General features: G+C 38.7%; 1 protein-coding gene across 4 annotated transcripts in view; it reads right to left on the bottom strand.

Annotated features, from left to right (window-relative positions):
- Positions 1 to 17711, bottom strand: part of ttll12 (tubulin tyrosine ligase-like family, member 12) — a 45911-nt gene extending 28200 nt beyond the window's left edge. For 3 of the 4 annotated variants that reach the window (XR_005708990.1, XM_040146599.1, XM_040146608.1), the window contains exons 1-7: positions 17532 to 17711; positions 16807 to 16982; positions 14837 to 15035; positions 9250 to 9409; positions 8639 to 8772; positions 4732 to 4808; positions 723 to 839 (exon numbers count right to left, since the gene is read on the bottom strand). Coding sequence is in view for 3 of the 4 variants with exons in the window: in XM_040146599.1 (XP_040002533.1) it covers positions 723 to 839; positions 4732 to 4808; positions 8639 to 8772; positions 9250 to 9409; positions 14837 to 15035; positions 16807 to 16982; positions 17532 to 17672 (1004 nt within the window). In the remaining variant the exon portion in view is untranslated. The remainder of the gene's footprint in view (positions 1 to 722; positions 840 to 4731; positions 4809 to 8638; positions 8773 to 9249; positions 9410 to 14836; positions 15036 to 16806; positions 16983 to 17531) is intronic. The other variant, XM_040146619.1, reaches the window with a different exon arrangement.
- Between the last annotated feature and the right edge of the window lie 8486 nt (positions 17712 to 26197).

Below are 26197 nucleotides of genomic sequence, written 5' to 3'. Positions count from 1 at the left end.
GTATGGAAAAAAAGAAAAAAAATGAAGTCAATGATAGCCCCTAGATAAGTTATATGCAACTACATAACATATAAATGATCTAGATATGCAGTTAGCTGCAGAACACAATCTGGTGCTTGCATCCATCCAAGTTACAGAAGCATCACTCACTAATGCCATTCACTAACAGACTAACATTAAATACAGAAAGTCACAAAGAAACCACTGGTTTTTGATAGTGCAACTGTTGCCATCAAGGCGATATTTGAAAAATGTCACCTTGATGCCATTCAAATGTCTTTTGCTTGATAGCTAACATCGAAGGACTGTTTGCCGATCAATTTCTGTCAATTCCCAAAATGAGTTATTAGCTACAGTATTTGTTTTAGCTTTAACTATGTAGACTTGCTCAACATTTTAGTCACTAGACCATAAAGGTCTCAACTCTTCTGATCTCAGTTTGTAACATTCAGTCACAACCATTTATTATACTTAGAGAAGCAGCTGGCCAAAATGCAAACTTGAGGCTGACAAACTAAGCCGCTCAAAATCAACATCATTGATTTTTTGCAGAGATAGAACCAGAGAGTATAAAATATGAACAAATAGAATGTACGAAAGTACAGGTTTTGCATCTCCGATTACTTAAGAAGCAGTGTCTAGATATGTCTGACATGTGAAAAGAGTTCAACTGAGCCAATGGAGTGTATGAATGTTGTGTGTGTGGGTTGCTTATTTCTGACCTGTAGTCTTTGATGTGATCATAGCCCCAGATAATATCAGCCTCCTCCTCTTCCTCCGTCAGCTCGAACTGTGGGTGTGTCAGGTTGTTTGTTACTTGTGACATATTAGAGTAAACTCTGGAAACAAAATACAGAAGAATGTAAATATGTGGAAAATTGCACAAAAATAAGGCAACAGTCACAAGAGGAAAAAAGTAAAAGTTTTACACATAATGTAGTGGGTTTTAAAAAACAAACAAAAAAACCCCCACTACTGCAGGACGGCAGTCCATGAAAAATAAAAATGAACCCAACTGACTCAACCTGAGCTGTAAAATTGATAGATGCCCTTTGTTTAACACCTCAATGAACAAGTCAAAAATAACATTGTTAAAGGAATAATTCAAATTAGGTGTTAACTGTATTGGTGATCATGTCATCAGCTATTACAAGTGTTCTTGATAGCTTTTAATGGCTTCAATATTTTTTTTAACTTAAACTTTGTCACATTTATGTCTGAGTGTGGACATGAAAAAATATGCTCAGATCACGTTCAGGCAATTTTCAGTGCTGTAGTTGTCAGAGGCAAAAACACAGACCTCTCAAAAATCACAAAAAACCTGTCATGTATCCCAAGTTGTGACTATTTCAGTTTGCTTCACATTTTTTACCAAAATACATTTTTAATGCGATTAAGGTAGTGTTCTTAATAGGCAGATTAATGGCTGAGTCTAAACAGTTTCACTTTTGAGTTTTACATAAACATCAATGATGACGTTCTGTTCAATGAGTGAGTTGCCCACAACAACTTGTAGATGTGAAGGGATTTTTTCTTATTTAGGTCTTTAGTTAGTATTAGGCTTATGAGACTCACAAGTAGCCCCTAAAAATAAGTTCACTGTCTGTCTTAAGGATAGCTCTAAAGACACTGATTGAGTAAAACTATCCCAGTCCCCAATGGTAGTTGCCATAGCAACCAAGATCGCATCAAAGTAATTGACTGGGAATCCAGTCTATGGTGGGGTCTAGTCATACACAAGAGCCCTTCAGTTCAGAGACAGAGACTATATTCCCTTGAAATTCCTTAGACACAATTAGGTGACATACTGCATTGTTTATGAGTGGTACCAACTAGAATCTTCACACATGTTTGGATTGCTGTTGTGGCCCATGAAGAATAACCTTAAATACACCCTGTAAGGAGGACAGCTGGCAGATTTGGGTTTAGCATTACACTGATTAACTTGTTGACATCTGTATTGCTCATCTCTCTTCTCCTCAATGCAACAAACACCAATAAATGCTTCTGCTTAAGACATCCTTGGTCTCCTGACACTTCTTCCAGCAGGTCACAAGATTTTCATCATGGTAGAATGTCGGAAATTTTCCATGCAGTTGATAAAACACCCCTTGCCATCACACAACAGCAGGATGCGTGTGTTTCATTTGCAGTTTCTGGTTTTAGAGAGCACTGTGTGCATTTTACTTCAGTAACTGTTTTCTATAAGCTTTAATCAGGAAATCTCAACAAGATTAAGATTTCTTCTACATGAGAAAGTCAACTAAAGATGTTAAATAACTCAGTAACATACAGGTATGTTGATACTTCTAGATGCCTTGAATTCAGTGGTGAGTGAGGTAGCTGTCTACAGCGACGAATGAATTAAAGAGTAGTAGCAGCAGCCTGATCATACAGGGTATCTCCATAATCCAGTGTAAGTATACCTGAATTAAAATCTGCTTCACCCACTAATGTCTGATTGATGACATGGCCTGCCTGAATGCTGAACATTCTGCTGTTCGCAGTCTACTGAGAGCTTAGATGCACCGCCAAGCTCCATGCTGCCAGATGACGATGTCCATGCTGCATGCCAACAGGCTGTAAAGTTTTCCTGCCCGCATGCTGCCAGATGACTGGATGCCTGTGCTGCATGCCAACAGTCTGTACAGTTCTCCTGACCTCAACCTTCACCGCACCCTGCCATAGCTAGTGTCTAGTTATTATTTTATATTCATTCAGTCATTGTAAGCAAATTTAACCATGATAATGAATTTCATCCTCTATTAGTAGCAGTGGGGAACCCTCTGAGCCTACAAAGTATTCGTTGAAGGCCTAAGGAAAATTACTGAAAGAATTTTTGTACTCCTTATAAATATATTTTTTTAATTATTTTATCCATTGGAATAATTGTTATAATTTCTAAATCATCATTATAAACTTGGACTAATAAGTCTTGGCAAACAGTGACTTAATATAACGAATTGGAAATGGACCAATCAAATTTTTTCTTTCGATGGTATCTGGGTGAATCAGTGACTCCCCTGTGCCAGTACCTTCATTAGCTATGCTGAATCTGTGTGTAATTCAAGTCAATGTGGACATGAATTTGATTTTGACAATTGTCTTAGCCAATCATATTTATCTGAGCTGTGGGCGGGACAATATCCTGACATCTTCCGGCCACTTTTTCCTGAATATGTAGTGGATAAGCGACCGGCGTAAGTAGTCAGTGAGTAAGGAGGGAAGAAAGAGTCGAACAAACGACAAACCACAACAAAGTACTTAGAGAGCAGCTAAATGGCTGGAGTTGGTTAAGAAGAAGACCATGTGGCTGAATTTATCAAAACTCCATTTTCAAGATTGCCTTTTCAGGAAAAACTACAAATTATCCAGAAAGGTCGACCATCACCCATCTTTACAGGATTGGTGCAAGCTAGCAAGAGTGACCAAAGGCGTTTTCAAACTAGCAGCTACAATGGGTAGCCCCCGCACCAACAAGCTATACTGCAGGGATTGCTTGCTTTTCAATCCTGACAAGGGGCCCTGGTCCAGCATTGGATGTAATAATTTGAGCTGCTTAACTAAAGCAGCTATGAAACATCAGTCTACCCCTGGACACCTGCGTGCCACTGTCTCTCTGAAAATGTTTGGAGACATGCATATTGACCTGCAGTTGAGGTAGCAACAGCAGAAAGAGACCATTGCATACCACGAGAAGATGAGCAAGCTATGGGTAGAAATAGAAACTGAATTTGAATCATTTGTATTTGAATTTGAATTACTTGAATTATTGCATTGAAACTGAATCTGAATTGCATAATTTGAAATTGAATTTATTAGATTGGAGCTGAATTGAAACTGAATGTGATACTATGAAACTGAATTTAGTTGATCTGAAACTGTATTTGATCCATACATTTAAGTTACAGTGGGGCGGCTGACTCTGGAAACATAATAGATATAATGGTTGGAAAGCTACTTACTGGAGCTTGCAAGTTAAGGACAGAAATTTTTGTTAGCAGTTGTGATGAAGAGCAGTTGATGAAGAAGGGTTCGGTGGGTCTGGGATTCGAACAAAGATGTCAAAAGCAAAATTTTCTTCTTAGAAGCTTTACTTCAAAATTCAAAAACAGCACAACAATTCTCACCACAGCACAAAAGTGGCCAACCATTCAGTGAGTCACTGGGGAGAAAATCTAAGCAGAAGGTCTTCTGCAAAGGTTCCCTAAGCTAAAGCCCTATCTTATACCTTTCTTCAAAACAGGCAGACTCACTCATTTAACAATCTTTCTCACCGTATAAGGAAATGTGTATAGCTCCAACAGACCCAAGTTTACATATATGTATATATCTTCACCTGTGCCTCGCTGCTGCATGTATGTGCGTGCATGTGTAAGCCTTGAACATTACAGCAACTGCCTAATATGGGATTGTATATGTTTGCACACAGGCTGCCTCAGCAATAGGAGAGGAATGGGGGGAGAGAGACTGTACATGATTATGGATTCCAAAATCATTATGTTTCTTGCAGAATCAAACGGTATTTCAATGAATCCTTGATAGTTTGTCAGAGTGAGTGAGTGGGTGAGCGAGAGTGAGGGAGCGTCGGTGTAGCTGCTGTCAGGGCAGAGACATGTTGTGATCGGTGCAGAGCTCTGTGAGATGTATGAACTATGAATGTAGCTGTATTATGATCCACATTTATCTCTTTAGATTTCTAATGAAGAGTCACTGACATGAGAGTCTTACTTGAGGATTTTGTCCTTGGGCACACTGTAGGGTTGGATTTCCACAGGAGGCTGCTCCTTGTTCTCCCGTGCAATGGTCTGGAGAAACACAGAGAAGTTAAGTCGTAACTGTAGGAAATTATAATGTTTCATTCAAAATAAATTCCTGCTACCTAAAATGAAATTATCAATCTAGTTATCCACTATTCAGCTATCCAACCAGATCATCTTGATGGATAATCCTCAGTGTCCCTAGAGTCTGTTCACATCTTGGTAAAACTGTGCCTTTTTAGTATGCTCAGGGCTTGGAATAATTCACAGGATACACTTTGCCTAGTAACACTGCCTTTCATAACAGATATTCAAGCATCACATTCATTAAATGTTTGAAAAAAAAAAAGGTTCAAAGTTACTGAACAACAAAAAAAAAAAAGATTTCATATTGAGAAATAACATATACAGACATAAAATGTACGCTCGACACAATTACTGGCACCCTTTTGATTAATTTAAATTAGTTCCTCAAACAAAACAAAAAACAAGTAAGACTCACCTGTGCTTAGTTTTCAGTGTTCACATGACCTGAATTAATTAATTTGCTAAGGAGAAACTCAATGAGAAGTCTGCAAAGGTTGGTGCGGGTTGTGGAAAAGAAACACCACACAATATATTTAAAGAGCTTCAGGCTGACCTGGAGCAATCTGGAGTGGTGGTTTTAGCCTGTACCATACACCAAACACTAAACCAAGTTTAGCTCCATGAGGTAGGCCAAGGAGGACACCACTATGACAGAGGAGCACAAAAAAGCAAGACTAATGTTCACAAAAACTTGTCTTTTTTGGATAATGTTCTATGGACAAATGAAACCAAAGTAGAGCTCTTGGGGAATCAGTTTGTTCATATGTGACGAAATGAGGGCCATAAGGAATAGAACAACCTACCTACAGTAAAACATGGTGGAGGTTATCATCCTGTGGAGCTGATTTGCTGCCTCTGGTACTGGAGGCACTGAAAGTATCAAAGGAATGATGAAATCAGAAGATTACCAAGGCAATTTAGAGAAAAATGTATTACCCAATGTCAGAACACTAGGTTTGTGGCGAACGTCTTGGGTCTTTCAGCAGGACAATGACCCAAAGCACACATCAGGCAGAACAAAAGAAGCAATGAGTCCTAACCTAAATCCCATCAAAAACCTTTGGAGAAATCTGGAATCTACCTTCGCAAAAATGACAACTGCAAACTTAAAAGAACTTGAACTCATAACGATGCAAGAGTGGCAGAAACTACCAGCAGACAAGTGCAAGAGGCTCCTAGATGGCTACAAGAAACATTTAGAGGCTGTCATTGTTGCCAATGGTTCTGCAACCAAATATTAGTGAAGGGTGCCAATAATTGTGTCAGGGGTACATTTTGTGTTTGTATTATTTCCCTATTATGCAAGTTTTGCTTTTTTTAAATTTTTATTTTATTTCGATTAGCAACCCTGGACATTTAATTAAATATTTTGATAATACAAAATTGGTTAATTTGCATTTATTTATGAAGATTTTCTAAATTCTTTACTTAAAATTCAGGGGTGCCAATAATTTCAACCAAGACTGTACTTTATTCCGCTTCAATATGCAAGAGCCACAGGCAGACAACCCGTATGCCCCAACTGCCGAGAAATAATCAGCGGTGCCAAAGGAAGAGTCTGCTAACAGACTTCCAGAGACTAAAATAGCAGATAAACATTTGCAGAACCTGTTGCCTGGGCAACCTACAATGCCTCAGGGAGGATCCACGAAGGGTCTGCCATTAAAGGTTACCAACTTCAACCGACCCAACTGATTTGGGATCTGGCCGGGCATCTCCATACTGCCAGTTGAAGCAAGCAAAGCCTTCTTTTCTTTTGCTCATGACTTTGTTGATGTCGAAATACTGGTAACATCTTCTTGTCCTTAGACTTCATTCATAGACATCTCAAAATCCACTAGTAATATAACCATACCATACATAGTTTAAACACATTCTCTCCATTGCCCATTTTATCACATTACTCACTTATCAGCTATTGATTAACATTGTTCTTTTGCTCCACTTTGGATCTTAATTTTCAGTCATTGCCTTTATCCTGTGTTAGCAGACAATAGTATATAAATTTTCTTTTATTTGGACCCAATCATTAACCGTGTGTTCCTTTGAAGTAGAGAGCAGAGACCCATTGAATCGTGAAACCATGGCTTCTGGCATTAGACTGATACACGTTCCTCTTCGGAGGTGGTAAACTAAACAAGGGCTTATATTTCATAATTCTGAATAAAAGTAGTTAAGTGATACACTACACAGGTTGCGTTCAGGCTCAGTTTTGAGTGTAGGTTACCCACATTTTGGCAGCACTCAAGAGTCAAACACGCAACCACTGTAGTTATGTTTCTAAAACTGAAGAACAGACACTCCAACAGAACCTGCACTTCCCTAAGTTCAACATCACTAATGAATAATTATAGGCCTATAACAAATCTCCCGTTTTTAAATAAAATTGTACAAAAAGCTGTTTTTCAACAGCTCAACAACCTCATGGCCCTAAACTGACAACTGTCAACAACTGACAACAGAACAACTGTTTTGATGTCTCCTAGTCAGGATTTCGTCAACACCGCAGCACTTGACTACACTTGCTAAGATCTTTAATGACAACCACTTCAGTCTTAGTAATACTGGATCTCAGTGCTGCATTCAACACAGTAAATCACAACATATTATTAGACCTACTGGGAAATTGGGCAGGAGTTTCCATCATGGTACTAAACTGGTTTGAATCCTAATTAAGGTACAGTTACTACTTTGGGTCTATAGGTAATCACATATCAGAGTGGACAAAAATGACATGCGGAGTTCCCCAAGTCTCCATTCTGGGGCCTCTTCCGTTCAACATCTACATGCTCCCACTAGCTCAGGTTATGAAAAACAACAAAATATGTTACCATAATTATGCAGCTGACACTGAAAATTACATAACCATATCACCAGGGGACTGTAATCACATTCAACCTCTGAGTAACTGCATCGAACGAATCAACGATCGGATGTGCCAGAATTTTCTCAAATTAAACAAAGATGAAACTGAAGTTATAGTTTTTGGAGACAAGGAAGAACGATTAAAACACAGCACTCAGCTTCAATCAGCAATGTTAAAAACCACAAACCAAGCCAGAAATGTATGTGTAGTCATGGCCTCCCACCTCAATTTTAACTACCACATTAAGCCAATTACAAAGTCAGCCTACTATCACCTTAAAAAAATGATCAAGAATTAAAGGACTTATGTCTCAGCAGGATTTGGAAAAAAAAACTTCTCCATGCATTTATTTACAGTCGACTCAACTACTGTGTGTTTACAGATCTCTCTAACAAAGGCTGGCTTCCTGTCTGTAAAAGAATTTGTTTCAAATTACTGCTGCTGACCCCTCAGCTTGTCTGGGACAGGTCTGCTTTCTTTCCCCAGAGTCAAAACTAAACATTGAGAATTGCATTAAGTTTTTATGCTCCACATATCTGGAACAAACCCCCAGAGAACTGCAGGTCTGCTGAATCTCTCAGTTCTTTTAAATCAAGGATAAAGACTTTTCTATTTGTCATTGCCTTTTATTAAATCAGAATTACTAATTTTTTTACACGGCACTGTACCTTTTACTTTTGTATTTTTTTTTCATTTATATCTTGAAGCTTTTACATTTTGTCTTGATGCCTTTCTGTTTTATGTTTTACGTAAAGCATCTTTAATTACCTTGTTGAAATGTGTTATACAAATAAACTTGCCTTGCAATACTTTTAAGTGACCTGTGGAAACACTGCCAGTATACTACGTAAAGACCCCAAGAAGGAAAAAATTCCTTCTTAGACGTGTTGTGCTGTGTTTGATGAACCACATTCATAGTATTCACCTCGTAGTATGAGTCCGGGGGTTCAGTGGTGGCATTGCTGACCCCTTCCAGATCAGCGGGTATCCATGGTAACAGGCGGCACCGCCTCACTAGGGGGTTTGTCTCTCCATATGTATAATCGCGGGTTACTTCATCTGTGAAAATCATAAGATGTACAATTCTGCTGTGTGGAAATAGTGTCTCATTACTTTCTGACTTCCCTACTCTGTCTGTGGCTCTCAGCTCCAAGCCCATTGGTTCCTATTGAAGACATAAATAGTTTCATTTTTGAGAAAGGGCTGATTAGTTTTTTTTAAAACAGCAGGTCACTGTAGTTTTTAACAAATAAACAAGAAGAAATAGTGCATTAGTGAGTATTTGGGGCAGCAGGAAAGTGTATGTGGGACTGAATCAAAATAAACTATAGTGTGTGTGTGTTCATGGTAATGAAGGAACATGTCACCCAGTGCCCAGTTTTTGGACAACAATGGATCTCTGTAGCACAGAGCAATAAGATACAGCATATAATGCTAAATTGACAATGTGAAAAATACACAAAAATCCCCTTTGTGTCCTTTAAAATTCTGACTTCCTGATCACTTTCTGTCTCGTGTGTGTTGATGTGCTGTCACCTCCTTCCTGCAGGTCCTGCAGGGGCCAGAGTACAGTGTAGGTTAGTTGGCCATGTATGTAGAAGAAGGGAGCCATGCCACAGCTGGGCTGGTCAGAGTGCTGCACCTGGGAGCCAAACTCATCCATGATGTACCACACAGGAACCTTCTCCTCTTCTGACTGCACATGAAAACACAACAGGGGGAGCAGAGTGAAGTGAAGGAGGACAGAGAGTGGACTGACATGACGAATATGTCCACAGACTGTTGTGTTTCAATGTGCAAATGCAGTTTGTTTTCTGTTTTAGCCTTACATTACATTTATTTAGAAGATGCTTTTGTCCAAAGTGACTTACAATAAGTGCACTCAACCTTTATAGGAACAACAGCTAGGCCGTGCTTAGTGAGCACATTTAAGTCACATCTGACCAAAATCCAAGCAAAAAAACATTTTTTTCTTTCTTTAGACGCTCAAGTAATGGATTGGGGTAAACCAGTTAATCATTTGGCGTATGACGTCAGACACAGGACACACTAGTCAAACTGACAAAAAGAAGTCTGCACCTCTAAATGATGTCCCCTCAACCCAAGCCCTTTAACCAATAGCATTGGTTCCACTTCCCACAGTAAATTCTCCAACGGTTCTAGGCTATGGTCTGTAAACCCCACTCCCCCTACACATGCCAGTATACCTGAATGAATACCACTGGATTATATTCCCACCAGTACAGCCGAACTACTGCTTCCAACGCACATAATCTGATTCATATTTCAACCAATCACAGGGAAACCATTCTGCACTCTCCTCAAACTGCACCTCATGCAAAATGGCACCTTTAAATGTCAGATCACTCTCCGACAAGTCCTTCATTGTATATGATTTTACTTCAACGCACCTTAACTCCCCACAGCTTATTGGACGTGGTGGGGGCATGTTATGGTTTTTAATGGTGATCTATATAACTGTAAACCAATGTCAACTGACAAATATGCAATTTTTGAATTCCAGTGCTTTGTGCACTTTTTTACAGACACCCTATATTCAAAAGGTTTTTAAGCGATTAATTCTGACTTTTTGTCTTTTATGGTTACTAAATGTGATAACTTTTTAATTTTAGATGATTTTAACATTCACCTTTGTTGTCCATCAAACCCAGTGGCTCGCAATTTTTTACATTTAATTGACTCTCTCAATCTCACTCCATCAGTCATAGGTCCAACACAAGTACATGGTCATATTCTGGACCTTATTTTAACTTTTGGCATTCTGGTCTCCAGTGTCCAGATACACGATGTCAGTTTATCTGATCTCTGGCCCACTATATTTTCCACCCCACCCTCGTCCCTCACTCCTGAACCCAGTTTGTTGGGAAACTATGCCAGTTCTATTATCCCTTTCACTGCCAGGCAGAAACAGCCAAATATTTTTCAGATATCATTTCAAACATGCCCATAGATCCAAATTTTATTTAATACCATAAATACAGTACTCAACCCTGCAGTCACACATTGTCACGAAGCAAAACCGGATACCTGTGAATATTTCCTAAGTTTCTATATTAGCAAAATTGACACTATATGATCTAAGATCTCAATGCACTCCTACGATCCATCAGAGTTAAACTCATGCTCTTCACTTTTCATCAACTTTGAACCAAATTCTATCTCCTCTTTGAGACATATCTCACATATGAAACCTAGTACATGTCCTTTAGATGCTATTTTCACACAACGACAAATAAGTGCTGGACACTGTTGGGCCTTGTATTTCGTCAATAATTAATAGCCAAGATTCTTTAAAAAGTTGTTTTCTCTCAACTGAGAAAAATTCAGGATCCTGGACAAATTTCAGTAAGGTTTTAGGGCACGCATTAGCACAGAGTGCCCTCTCCCGAGGGTGCCAAATGATTTGTCTGTAGACTCAGGAAATCACACTATTTTAATTCCTTTAGATCCCTCTTCTGTCTTCAACACATTGGATCACTCCATCCTCTTGGACCGCCTTAAGCATGTTGCTGCCGTGCTGGCATTTGGGCCCTTCAGCGGTTTGCCTCCTACCTCCAAGACAGATCAGCCTCTGTTAGAATCAATAATGTGATCCATTTCCTCTGCACCCATCTCCTGTGGAATATCACAAGGCTACATATTGGGCCCTTTTTTATTTACCTTATACATGAAGTATTTAGACAGTGAGACAATTTTTGTAATTTTGCAATCAAGATGTGATTGGAGGGTAGACTTTCAGCTTTAATTCAAAGGGTTTAAAAAAAATATTGCATTAACTGTTTAGGAATTACAGCTATTTTTATACATAGTCCCTCATTTTCAGAAGCTCAAAAGTAATTGGACAAACCTACATAATTATAAATATAAGGATTATTTTTAATACTTGCATGAAAATCCTTTGTAGTCCGTGACTGCCTGTGTTCTGGAACCTATAGACATCTAGATTTCCTCCCTTGAGATGCTTTGCCAGGCCTTTACTGAAGCCGCCTTCATTTGCTGGTCCTAGAACAGCCAGGCTAGATAATGGGTAACAGATGAGTCACTAGTGACCAGTGACCACTCCTTTTGTCAGTTGCCCTCTGAAGGCATCAAACAGATACTTGGCTTTCAGATACGTTATTTGTCTCTCAGGAAACAATCACTGCACGAGTATCTGCCCATTTTTGTTGATATTTACTGTATCTTTATTCACTAATTTCTTATTTTATTCATAAAAGTCCAATAATCCATTCAAGTTACAACTTCACAGTAGTTTGTTTGTATGTTGCCTTTTGTGTTTGTTTATTGTGTTGCTTGTTTAGTTGGAGTTGGAAAGGGGAAACAGTAACCGGAGCACACCTTCGGTCGCCTCTTTCAAATATGGGGACCACTGTCCCAGTCTTCCAACCCAGAGACACTGTCCGGACCTCCATGCAGCATTGAGGTGTGTCAGCCAAGAGAGCCCAACAATGTCCAGAGCCTTCAGCATCTCAGGGCAAATCTCATCCACACCTGTTGACTTGCCGCTAAAAAGCTTTTTAACTACCTCAGTGACCTCTGCCAGAGATATGAGTGAGGCTTCCCCGGAGTCTTCAAACTCTGCCGCCTTCTCAAAGGATATGTTTGGATTTACCAGGTTTGACCAACAGCCTCCCCAACCATCTAATCCAATTTACCACCAGGGGATGATAAGTTCACTGTAGTGCTCCTGTCTTCACCCGAGTGTCTAAGACATACAGCCACAGATCTAATGATACGACCACAAAGTCGATCATTGGCTGTATTAGTACAAAATAAGCGAAAGAGTGGAAAAGGCGAAAGAACCAATACACCATACCATACACTAAAAATCAAGCAGTTCATAATTTCCCAAAATACAAGACGACAACGACACTGATGTGTTTTCCAAGGGTTTGGTATTTCAACTATCTAAAAAGCATTCTCACAGCTATGTGAGACTGTATTTTGAGGCTACTTTGAGCTAAATGCTAACACCAGCATACTAACATGCTCACAATAAAAATGTAAGCATGTTGATCCTGCTCTTTTCAAGAAATCATTTTCCAGGACATTTTTCCGGTAGGTCTGGTATGTCCGATGGGGATAATTCCCTAGAATAAAATTTTTCTTTCTGCGAAAGTCATCTGTAATTACAGAACAACAACAACTGTTTAAGTATAGAAACATTTAACTATAGGGCTAACCCGAATCCCACTGAAAATTCTATTACTTCAACAAATATAATAGCCTGATCTCTAAAACATGATGTTGAAGATTCAGCAGTTACGGGAAAATCTAAGAGAAACTAAAACGACATTATAGTGACCGATTTTTGATCCACTTATTGTTGTGAAAGTGTGTTGGACACCCAGGTTAAAGCCTTAATGTCGTTTAAAACCCACTTTCAAATTTGTGAAACTTTTATTGTATTTATGAAAGCAAAAAAAAAAAAAAAAAAAAAAAAATGTACATGTCACTACATTTTGACCAGGTCAATGATCAAGCACCCCCACATTTACACTTGTAAAATCTGGACTAGATTAACAAAGTGTTTCAATGTAACACAGGACTCCTATGCTAACTTTAGTCCCTCCCATATTGATAATCTTTTCAATAGTGCTGCAGGTTCAATGAGAATGACAATCGACTCTACTTCCCCTCTAAAAAAGGCAATAATTAAAAAAAGAGGTAGGCCCCTTGGTTTAACTCCCAAACCTGCATATTAAAGCAAACAACGCGAAAACTTGAAAGGATATGGCGTTATACCACACTGGAACAATCCCGCTTAGCCTGGCATGACAATCTTAAAACATATAGGAAGGCCCCCTGTAATGCCAGAGCAGCCTATTACTCATCTTTAATAGAAGAAAATATAAACAACCCTAGGTTTCATTTTAGCACTGTAAGCAGGCTGACAGACAGTCATAGTTCTATTGATCCATGTATTCCTATAGCTCTCAGTAGTAACGACTTCTTAAGCTGACTACTAGAGTGAAAATTCACCACCTCCTTCCCTCAACCAGCACTGTTTTATCAAACACAGGACCCTTAGAAACAGCTTTAAAACCTGATATATATTGGGACTGTTTTTCTCCCATTGACCTTCACCAAATAGCTTCAATGATTTCTTCATCTTAACCATCAAGGAAGTTTTACCTTTGGTTAGCACCTCTTTAATAGATATAAATCAATCTGTCTTTATTAACTGGCTATGTGCTACAGTCCTTTGAAGTAGCTGTAATTAAACTTCTTCTTAAAAAGCCTATTCTTGATCCATATGTCCTAGCCCACTATAGACCCATATCCAACCTTCCCTTTCTCTCTAAGATCCTCAAGAAAGCTGTCGCCAACCAGTTGGTCAACTTTATACATAATAATTGTTTATTTGAGGATTTTCAGTGAGGATTTAGAGTGCATCATACCACAGCGACAGCACTGGTGAAAGTTACAAATGATCTTCTAATACTTATTCTACTTGTCTTCTTAGATCTTAGTGCTGCATTTCACACTAATGACCATCAAATCCTATTACAGAGACTGGAACATTTAACTGGCATTAAAGGAACCGCTCTATGCTGGTTTAAGTCCTGTTTATCACCGTTGGGAATCTCCCACATAAAACCATCTCCAAGGACTGCCTTTTTTTTCACCTATGTAACAGTGCAGAAATCAGGCATATCTATCTATCTATCTCAAAAAATACACAAAAACTAGTCGATGCTTTTGGTACTTCTAGGCTTGATTATTGTAATTCCTTATTATGAGGCTGCCCCAACATGTCTCTAAATACTCTCTTACCCTAGGAACCACTTACTTGTGGTTCTTAGAGTCTCGTAAAGTAGAATGGGAGGCAGAGCTTTCAGTTATCAGCCTCCTCTACAGTGGAACCATCTTCCAGTTTGGGTCCGGGAGGCAGACACCCTCTCCAGGTCTGTTCTATATGAAAAGTGCCCTGAGATAACTTTTGTTATAATTTGGCGCTATACAAAAAAAATGTCATTAAAATGGAATTGAATTAAAGACTGTTTAAAAAAAACAGTTTAAGGTTTGTGAAACCTTCATTATATTTGTGAGCAGGTCTTTGAATTAGACCTAGGAGGGTGGATTATGTTTCCTAACATACCCCCTGAGAGAGTTGGTAAGTCTGGTTGTACTTCCACATGCACTCAAGCACCAGCTCCACCGTGTCTGGGTCAGGGGCCTCGCCATGGAAGTCCACCCCCATGAGGGCAGCCATTCTGGGCAACAGGCCTGGGATCTGGTGCAGCTGCTGACGGGCATGATCTACAGAGTATGTCCAGGCATGATCCACCAGGAAAACACTGCAGAAAGATATAAGTTCAGGTTGAAATTATTTTAAAAACCCAATTTAAAGTGTCTTTTAAAAAAAATCAGTATATGCTCATAAAGGTTTTTTTTTTGGGGGGGGGGCAGTGATTGCTCACTGTTCAGTTAAAAAGGTACAGCCTGACCCTCAGGGATAAAACAACCCAGCTGGTACCAGGCAATTGTCCCTGAGCTGCAATCTATCTCACCAATTAATTATGGAACTAAGTATATGTGTGTGTTTTACAGTTACACAGCAACCCCTCCCTTCTGTACTCACTAAGGGGTGTATATGCTCTACTAAGTTTGATGCTTTTTGCTCATTGTTATACGTTGCTCACTGCTATATTATTATTATTATTATTATTTAGTTTAGGTTTGGATGGCTGACTGAACAGAATTTTGTAAATGAATACCTCCCAAAAAATTAATAAAATTAATATTCCTCACATCTTAACTGTTTATAGTACAAAAGAAAGTTTTTTAGATTGTGTGAATCGCTCTGTGTAAATATCATATCTTCTATAAATAACTGCATTTTTTATGTGCAAAAATAATTATAAATACTAATAAATTAAATAAAAACTAAACAAGTCCTTTTGATGTTGTAAGTAGCATTTTACTCATAATTAAAAAAGTGTGTATTCTGTTTTAAAACACAAGCACATGACTTTGTTTCCATCTCTGCTTGAATCGCCTTGAGTTAGACCAAAGCTCAAACTCTCAGCAGGTCAACACCTCCTAAACAATATACACAATGTGTACCACAAGCAATTATCACGACAGTTTCCTTTATGGACGTTTTTTTTTAAATTAATTACTGTTGTAAATTATTTATGCTTCAGCATTTTATCCTCCATCTTTTTCTTAGTTGAAGTTAATTTCGCATGTGAACGGCACTTATAAATACAGCTGTAGATATCTTGCTTGACAATTCCTATTTTTTCTAACTTTAGTCATAGCAGATTAAAATTTCATTCCTGCACTCCCAGTCTAAATACTCTCAAGCCCCAAAATGGTTTATAACAAATAAGTAAGTAATTACAAATGATCACATGACTACATTGTGTAAAAATATAAATGAAACTGATTTGTGAAATAATTGTTAAATCTTATTTCGCTATTATGAAACATTATATCATCTTTTTTTCACAATAACAGTTTTACAAGAGTTCATTTTTATTTCATAATACCCTTTTTCAAAAGTCTGACTTTATTTTATAAAGATATTTTACACACTTTTATGCTACTTAGCTTCTGGTTAGTTGATTCAGAATGACTTTGACATTTTTATTGCTCTAGCTAACATATGCTAATGGCTAAGTCTGCTCGCAGTTGTTGAGTTTACTATCTTAAGGAGCAAGGGGACGTGATTGGCTGAAAGGTGAGGGAGGAGTGACAACACAATTAGTGTAAAAAGCTACAGCATGAAATAAAATGTGACATGAAATAAAAGTCATTGGGGAAAAGGCCATTATGAAATTAAAACAGACTTTTGAATGGGCATTTTGAAATAAAATATTCTATTATGAAATCATAATTAAGTCCTATAAAATTCCAATAACATAATATGAAATAACATTTCATAATATTGAGCTGAGTTGAGACATTTCTTCTATTATTTCACAAATTGTTGGTTCAAGTATATATTTTTACACAATTTTTATACTATATACTATACTTTTTTTTTTTTTTAACTTTGGGTCTCCATATAATAATGCCAAAGTCTTCTATCGAGAGGGATGTTTTTGCCTCTGTCGACCTCACCTGGATGGCTCCGAGGCTTGCAGCCCACTTTCTCGAGTCACAACCACTTTACAGCGGATCACTGTTCCAGGATTGTCCTTCTTCTTCGCCCCTTTCTCTCTATTTTCCTCCTGGTCATCCTCGTCGTTTTCTTGTTGGAACTGCATGATTCCGAAAACTTCCCCAGCATCGTAAATCTATGATATATAAAATCATTGAGCCTGTTCTCGTATGGACATCACCAGACTCCACTGGAGAAACTGTCAATTTAAAGTTTGCCTGCCTTTTATCTTCAACAAACGTCATTAATAAAGGTGCTTTGACATGTTCAACATGTTGTTAATTCCACTCTTCAACCCGGCACATTTTAAATAGCCAAAAGCAAAACTAGTTTTAATAACATTTCAAACATCAAGGTTAGTCAGCCTTGATTCTCAAGGCTCGCCTACCAGAAATGCCTATAACATGGCATGAAAACCAACCATAAAGGTTGAAAATGCATTAAAACAACATACTGATTGGTGCCTTAATTATACACTGAGTTTACCAAAGGGACACACGCATTTAGTAACGGGTTTTAGATGTGCTCTAACCAATGTTTACATTTGTAAATAAAGGAAAAATTAAATCATTAAATTTATCACGCAAGTTGTTGACGATCTGACTTTAATTATTAATTAATAATACACATATCGCGCGTGATGCAGCGCTTCATACTGGTTGGATGTCAGTTCGCCAACACAAACCTCGCTGGTGATTTTGTGATGTAGACTCCTCCAGTAGATCTGGGGGATTCCCGAGGACCGCAGGGCCCCAGCGTGAAGAGCTGTAAAGGCACAAAACTCCTGGTCCTCGCCTCCATCCATAGTGATCCGCTCTGCTGACATTACTCATGTGAGGACGGTCTGGGAAAACCCGGAAGAAGGGGTGTGACACCCTGTCCAGCAGTGCATTGTGGGGGAGTTTTATTTATTTATTTATTTATTATTATTTATTTTATTTGCAAAGACATAACGTTGACAGCAACAACAAAACAAAACAATAAGTACAGGACAGTAAAATTAAAAAAGTCTGGCCAGGAAACAAAAAAGAAAACTGACATGTGATTGATATAGTGTGTCTGTGTTTGTGTGTGTGTGCACAAGCCTGCTTGTGTCCCACATCATAAGGTGGATAAGAGAGAGAAGAAGGGGGAAAAAACGCTAGTACTAATACTGCCTTTGACACCTCCAAACAAAATGTTCATCCTATTATTCCTACTGTTATCTAATAAAGATAATAATAAAGTCAAGGAGGGTGGAAACAGCACATCCGCCCCAGCCACTGGCAGCGAAGCAAGAATGAGCACCACCTAGGGGCTCATGAAAAGGCTGGCATGGTAAGGCATGCTAGGTCAGCAGCTACCGATCCAAAAACAACCCCGATAATCAGGGTCAGAGTACAGAGACACAAACTGCACAAAACTTGAGGCACAAAGAGCAATGGAAGGAAGCTCAACAGAAAGGGGACACTACAGAAAAAAGAACGGCTAGGGAAAATTATCATAAAGCAGTAGAAAAGGAAGCAAGGGCACAGGCCAATAAGCAAAAAAAGGAGAGAAAGCATAAATCGACCCTGCCTATTACACACCGCATGTGTGAGGCATCCGCACCAGTAGATGTCAGTGAAGATGAGGAGGAGGGGGACAGCAATGCACATGCAAAGGGATCCTCAAGGCTAGTGCATGGACGATTGTGAACTGAGCCTGAAGATTTCGCCAAAAGAAGAGAAAACAAAAGTGATGAAGCTATGGAAAAGTTGATACATACTTCACAGATACAGTTGGATAGGATAGAGGCAGAGCTGCAAGATACTGAAAAGCAAAGAAAACCTGATCGAATGAGAATTTGCAATGGCAAAATGTTGCCAACAGAAGAAGAGGATTCTGATACATACTCTATTGCCCCACTGTTGATCAAAGGAGGTCAACCACAATATGTACCATGGTCCTTCATGGATATGGTAGGACTAACAGGTAGACTGCCAGATTTGATGGAAGGTGAATGAAAATGGATAACAGCCCCTGTAACAGAGAGTACAGGGGGCATACTGCTGTCATTGGGAGACATCAAAAAGCTTTGCTGATGCATTGGCAGGGAAACATCCAACAGATGAGATTTTCACTAAAGCTGGAATGTTTCATGCAGTCACCGGACACACAGTGGATCATGTTGGGTTCAGAGGCTTAGGAACCCATTATGGGAGGTGCTCCGACAACAATATCCAGAGAAAATGGATCCTTCAAAACTTGAAGGGGAGGAGCTGAAGGAGGAGGAATGTGTACAGAAGTTCTTACACACATTTAAACGCAAATGGAGAGAGGAAACAGGAAGCCCATGGAATGCTAATGCTACCACAGAGCATCTGGTTAAATTGATGGTAAAGAAAAGCATGCCCCAGCCAGTGCAAAAGCATCTGAGCAATGTAGTTGGGTTATTAAAGATGGAATGGCCAATGTTCTCTGAGCACATAGTACATCATGTTGAACAATCCTAGAAGGACAAGAAAGATATAGAAGAACAAAACAGGCCTTGAGAATTGGCAAAATGCAATAAAAAGGACAAAGACAAAGGCAAAGAAAAAAATACAAGCACTAGTGGTGACATCTATGACACAAGTGGAGCCCACAGCTGAAGTGATACAACCGTCCCCACCAGCCGCACCAGTGCCAGCACTCCTTCCCATTCATGTACATGGGAATCCACCAAGTGACGACTATCATCCACCACAAGGACGGGGAAGACCAGCACAAAGGTGCGCTCCACCCCAATGAGGAGGATGGAGAGGTCAGCCAAGGCACAACTGCAAAACCCAAACCAACAGCAGCAGCCAGATGTCACTCAAGGAAATGACGATGTCTGCTGGGGATGTAACCAAGCTGGACACAGGACGTGGGACTGTCCAACTAACCCTTGGATAGGGCCTGCTGCAAACTGGCAACAATAGGGGTGCCCAGAAGAGTCTGAGGGGGAAATAATGTTACCAGCCATTTCAGTACAACCACAAGATGAACCCACCATACTAGTAACCATCGATCAGCAGGAACATCAGTTTATGCTTGATACAGGTGCAACGTAAAACGTTAAAACTGTCGGCTTCTCTGGAAAACTAAAAATAATTCCCCTCATGCAGCCTGTCTCAATGCGAATTGTAGGAATAATAATAGTTGCACCTCTACTCTACTCAGTTTGAACTCCTATCAACCTGCTTGGAAGAGACATACAATGTCCCTTAAAAGCCAACACCATGTGTACACTGGATGGTCTGTACATAGATTTTCCAGAAGACTCATCACATGGAATGATTCCTACAATGACACAACAAGATGGCATGCTTTTGCAGCCCATGGTGTATTGGCTACGGATGATAACTCAGGATCCAATGCCGCAACATCAATGGAAGACATTGGAGCCATGGGTGAGGGCTCAAATAAGCAAAGCCATTGAACCATGACTGCCCTTGCACCTTACTTTGATGTTTGAAGGTCATGAACCACATGAATTGGGTCCCATGGCCAAAACAGCCCTGCAGATAAGAGAGTGGGTTTCCAACAGCAATCAAGTATATTCATGTCTCTCCTGATAAGCAGTTTGTTAGGATATCAATCAAAGCATATGATGATGTACTAACAGACAGGGTTTTGTTGGATGAAAGAACACCAACACAGATGCCTATCACAGAATAGCAGGAAACTTTACTGCAAAAAGTACCAGATTGTATATGGCCAAAATACAAGAATGATATGGGATTGATTAAATCAGCTCAGCCAGTACGTATCAAATTACAACAGGGAGTCAAATGACCATATCAGAGACAGTATCCACTCAAGCAGGAGGCAGTGGAAGGAATTAAGCCCACCATTGATGGCTTAAGAGCCCCTGCAACAGTCCGATTTTTCCAATTAAGAAACCACATTCCGATGACTTGGTACATGATTTAAGAGCTATCAATGCTATTGTTGATGCTGACCCTCTGGCTGTTCCAGATCCAAACACCTTGCTGTCTAACATTCCACCAGAAACATGCTGGTGCACAGTGATTGATTTGTATTCGGCATTTTTCAGTGTGCTTATACTCCCTGACTCACAGTACTTGTTTGCATTCACATACGAAGGTCAGCAATACACTTACACTTGAACAGCACAGGGGTATTGTGAAAGTCCATCAGTGTTTAATAGAGTGTTAGCACATGATTTGCAACATCTGAATACTCCAAGCACTTTGATTCAGTATGTGGATGACATGTTGATTTGTAGCCACCTGAACAGTGTGAAGCTGTTCCAATAGCTGTGCTTACAGCTTGGCTACAAGAGGTCATAAGGTCAGTAAAGAAAAATTGCAGGTTTGTCAGCAAAAGGTTGAATACCTAGGCAGGCAATCAAGTGGTGATAAAAGGTTTATTGCACCCTCACAGGTAGAAGTCATAACAAAGACTCCAAAATCAGAGACAGTGTGGCAAATGCTCTCTTTTCTGGGGATGGTAGGGTACAGTGGGCCATGGATTTGTGACTATGCATTAAAGACATCACCTTTAAGGGCATTAATCCGAGCAGCAGGTCAGACAAACAATGCTGCCCCCTTACAGTGGAATGAGGAGGCAGACGTATGTTGTATGTTGCAGAGCAAACAGGCTTTGTCAATGCAGTTTTGATGCAAGACGCACCAACAGGTAAGCCACCACTGGCCTATTACAGTACAAAGCTGGATACAGTGGAACAAAGACTGCTTCACTGTTACCAGGGACAAGCAGCAGCAACTTTTACATACCAGAAAGCCTCTACTTTGACAATGGGACACCCAATAACACTGTACACGTCCCATCAATTACATGCATTTATAACAAGCCCACAGTTTGTCTTAAATCAAGCTAGGAAAACTGGCTATGAGGTCACTCTGTCTGCAAATGAGCTCCAAATTCAGAGATGCACCATGATTAACCCAGCAACTAAAATGGTTTTGCCTGTGGATGGCACACCACATGATTGTGTACAGGCCAAAGATATTTTTCTGAAAGCTCATGAAGATAGTCTTATATAAAGTAGTTAGAATTTGAGCCACCTTGAACAGCTAATATTCAAGTGCTGCTCAGGTGTTAATACAATGCTGATAATAACCTGATATGAAAACAATCTTAATGGGGCTGTTCTGCATAATGGGCACTTTTATTTCTAATACTTTAAGTATATTTTGCTCATATCTCTGTATTTATACAGGACTTATACATAACTTTGAATACAGGACTGTTATTAGTAAATGTCTGTTTTTTTTTTATACTGTGGTATTGGTAATTTACTGAGGGATCTGAATACTTCCTCTACTATGGCCAGATGTATCATACAATGGTGCACTTCAACTGAACATTTCATCTTTAGTTCATCTGAAATTTCGTCCACAGTTCATCCACATTTCATCAAACAGCTCACCCACATTTAATCCAACAGTTCATTCACATTTCATTCAACATCATCCACAGTTCGTCCAACAGTTCATCCACATTTCAACCAACAGATCATCAAACATTTCATCCAACAATTCATCCAGCATTTCCCCCATTTCATCCAGCATTTCCCCCATTTCATCCATATTTCATCAATAGTTCATCCATCAGTCCATCCAATGTTTAATTAAATATTTTACCCAGTTATTCCAAAATTTAATCTATATTTGATTCATTTAATCCATAGTTCATCAAACAGTTCATCCACATTTCCTCCAACAGTTCATCCAACATTTCATCTACATTACATCCAGTTCATCCAACGTTTAACCCAACATTTCATCCAAAGAGCACCCAACATTTCATCTACTGTCATCCAAAAGTTGATTCACATTTAATCCAACAGCTGATCCAACATTTCATCCAAAAGGCCATCCAAATTTCATCTAACAGTTCATCTAACATTTTATACACATTTCATCCCTCAATTAATCCAACATTTCATTCACCAGTTCATCCACATTTCATCCCACAGTTAATCGAACATTTCACCAAACATTTCATCGAACAGTTCATCAAATAGTTCACCCACATTTAATCCCACAATTCATCCAAAATTTCATCCCCATTTCATTAAACAGATCATCCAACTTCATCCACAGTTCATCCAACATTTCATCCACATTTCGTAGAACAGATCATCCATTTCATACAGCAGTTCCTCCAGCGTTTCACTCATTTTATCCACATTTCATCCACAATTCATCAACATTTTATCCAACATTTTATTCACACTTAATGGGGCTGTTATGCCTGAGTACTTTTACTTCTAATACTTTTAAGTATATTTTGCTCATATCTCTGTACTTAAATTTATATAACTTTACATACAGGACTTTTATTAGTAAAGGGGTATTTTTCACACTGTGGTATTGGTATTTTACTGAGGGATCTGAATACTTCTTCCACTACAGTCAGTTCTACAACACAATGGTGCAATACAAATGAAACCACAGGACAATGTGGTGAGACCGTGTCATTGACTGCTGTTCCCACTGTGATGGACAAATCTTGCCTCTTTGAGGATGTACTTCAAGGGATTTGTTACCGAAACAGTTGGTTCATTAAATGTGAGGCTCATTGTTAATACTGACCCTGTTTCTGTCATCCTTCATCTGACATTTAGTGTTTGAATCTGGATCTCTGCTACAGTGACCCTCAGCTACACTGTTCTTAGAAGTCTCTACTCAGTCACTACTTGAAATGAATCATATTAAGAAAGAAAAAGTAAACTGATTTGTAAATTTCTTTTCTGTTGAAATTCATTTAATAAGAGGCTCTCAAAATGTATTCTTGTGCGGTTTTCTAAATCCATATGAATGGTAGGTTTGTTTCCTGGCTGGGGGACCCTTGTTGCATGTCATTCCCCCTCTGTCTCTGCCCTTAATTTCTGTCTCTCCCTAGACTCTCAACTGTCAAATAACAAAGGCACAATGCAAAAAAAAGCATTAATACCATATTTCTCTACCCCATATTCTGAGGTTCTGATTACTGCAGTCTATCTATGTCAAATTACATCTTCCATGTGGAAAGTTAGAATGTATCTACAGTATATCAGACTATTTCTGGTAAATAAAAAATAAAGAAAAACAAAATACAAATAAAGTGAAACATTTTTATTCAAAGAAACAGAACAACAAAGAACTATATCCAAATTGATTATTAAAATTGTAAATATCAAACTTCATAAATGCACTCACAAAGCTTATTGCTGGCAAGCACTAAAAACAGGGGGAAAAATGATATTTAAACAACATATGGGACATTTAAGACATACAGGACAAAAAATTTACAGAAGAAGGTTATTCAATTAAACTCTAATAAAATCATCTCAGACTGTGTATAATTAATCTTACATGCAGCTTACTGTACATTAGTACAATACATTACCCTGAACATCACAACATGTAATCAAGATCTTGTAGCCTCTTCCCTTTGATTCATTCCCTCACAGCAGAGATAAGTGGAGGAAATGTGTTGCCACTTGGATTATGTGTTTTTTTCAGATCATAATTTCATTTGTTTTCACTAAAAATGATTAGATGCTATTAACCACTACAGTTTACTTTAGATGCCTTTATAGTTCTGTTTACGCAGCTCAGGTCACTTTTACACCTGTAGTTCAGAGGAAAAATATGACACATTGTTCCCTTTAGTTGATGTCCCTCTGCTCACTTGCAAACAAACCAAGACAAGTAAACACAAAGTCATATGGACCGTAAGTCTTTCATTCGACAGATTTGGCAACTGACATCAGTACTACATGGACACACATGGGGAAATCAACATCTGATAACTGACAGTAGGTTATTCTGTACTTAACTGATCATTATGGAGCTCATTTCCTGCCAAAACTTAAACAAAACATGTTTTACAAATGTCATATGATTCACTAAAAAACACACTGTGGTTTGAAAATACAAAACACCATTAACAAACTAATGCATCTTGTTGCAATTACAAGACGAAAATTATCACAAATATGCACAACTTACTTCTATTACATCATGCTTCAGAAACAAATACAAGGTGTCTTTCAAGTATAAAAAAATAAATCCTGCAAAGCCAAAAAAATATTGCGTGACTTTTGGCACAATCTTTCTGTCATGACTGTGCTGAGGATTTTCTCACAACTACTGCTCAATTTAAATGCGTTGTGAGGCTGAGGAGAGCAGAGCACTGTGGTCAAGTGAGCCTTTGATGGCAAAATCCGCTCATCTACCATTGGGATTTTGTTGCGAGTCGCCTTGTGCACATTTGGTACGGGTGCAGGAAATGGCCAAATTGGACGTGATAAGATTGAGTGAAAAAAGTTTGTGTACCCAGTGAAATGGTTATTATTTTAAACAATATAATGAAACATTAAATAAATTGCAATGGCTCCTAACTGACAAACTGCTTTTATATGTCCTATGAAAATTGAAAAGTAGTTTTACTTCTGTCTTCCTTTTGAAAAAAAAAAAAAAAACAACAACTATAAATTAAGTTTCACTGTAAACATCTTTATGCATCAATTTTGGCCACTTCCACCATCTGTACTGTAGGCACACGAGGAGACGCAAAAAAATCCAAACAGCACCTGGCTTGGTGGGGATTTTGCCAGACAGCTCACTTGACCGCAATGCTCTGCTCTGCTTAACCTATCTGCATGTTTAGATTGAGTCAAAGCGCCTTCTGCTATTGTGGAGGGCGAATTAGAGGTCTGGTTGAAATTATTAGCAACCCTGAATTTTAAGTAGAGAATTTAGAATATCTTCAGAAATAAATCCAAATTAATAAATTTTGTAAAATGGGAATATTTCATAAAATGTCCAGAGTTACTGAACAACAACAAAAAATGCTTTCATACAGTGAAGTAAAAAATACAAACATAAAATGTATACTTGACACAAGTACTAGCACCCTTTTGATTAATTTAAATTAGTTACTCAAACAAAATAAAAAACAAATAAAACTCAACTGTACTTAATTTTCAGTGTTCACATGACCTGAGTTAACCGGTGAATGATGGTTTTACTCCATAAAAAGGGGCTGATTGTTTCCTGTTTCTTTTGCACAATGGCCAGGACAATAGAGCTGTCTGAGAGCATCAGAAATGCTATTGTCAAAAAACAACAATTCAAAAGGCTACAAAGCAATCGCCAAAGATCTTGAAATCCCTGTTTCAACAGTTTGTAATGTTATCAGTAAGTTTCACAGTTAGAAAACTGTTAAAACGTTTCCAGGACGTAGAGAAGAAGAAACTCAATGAGAGAAGTCTGTGAAGGTTGATGCAGATTGTGGATACAACACCACTGAAGACATCTAAAGAGCTTCAGACTGGAGAATTCTGGAGTGGTGGTTTCAGCCCGTACCACACACTGCACACTAAACCAA

The sequence above is a fragment of the Xiphias gladius genome, chromosome 2, assembly GCF_016859285.1.
Source record: "Xiphias gladius isolate SHS-SW01 ecotype Sanya breed wild chromosome 2, ASM1685928v1, whole genome shotgun sequence".
NCBI lineage: Eukaryota > Metazoa > Chordata > Actinopteri > Istiophoriformes > Xiphiidae > Xiphias > Xiphias gladius.
This window is presented reverse-complemented; position numbering and strand designations above follow the sequence as displayed.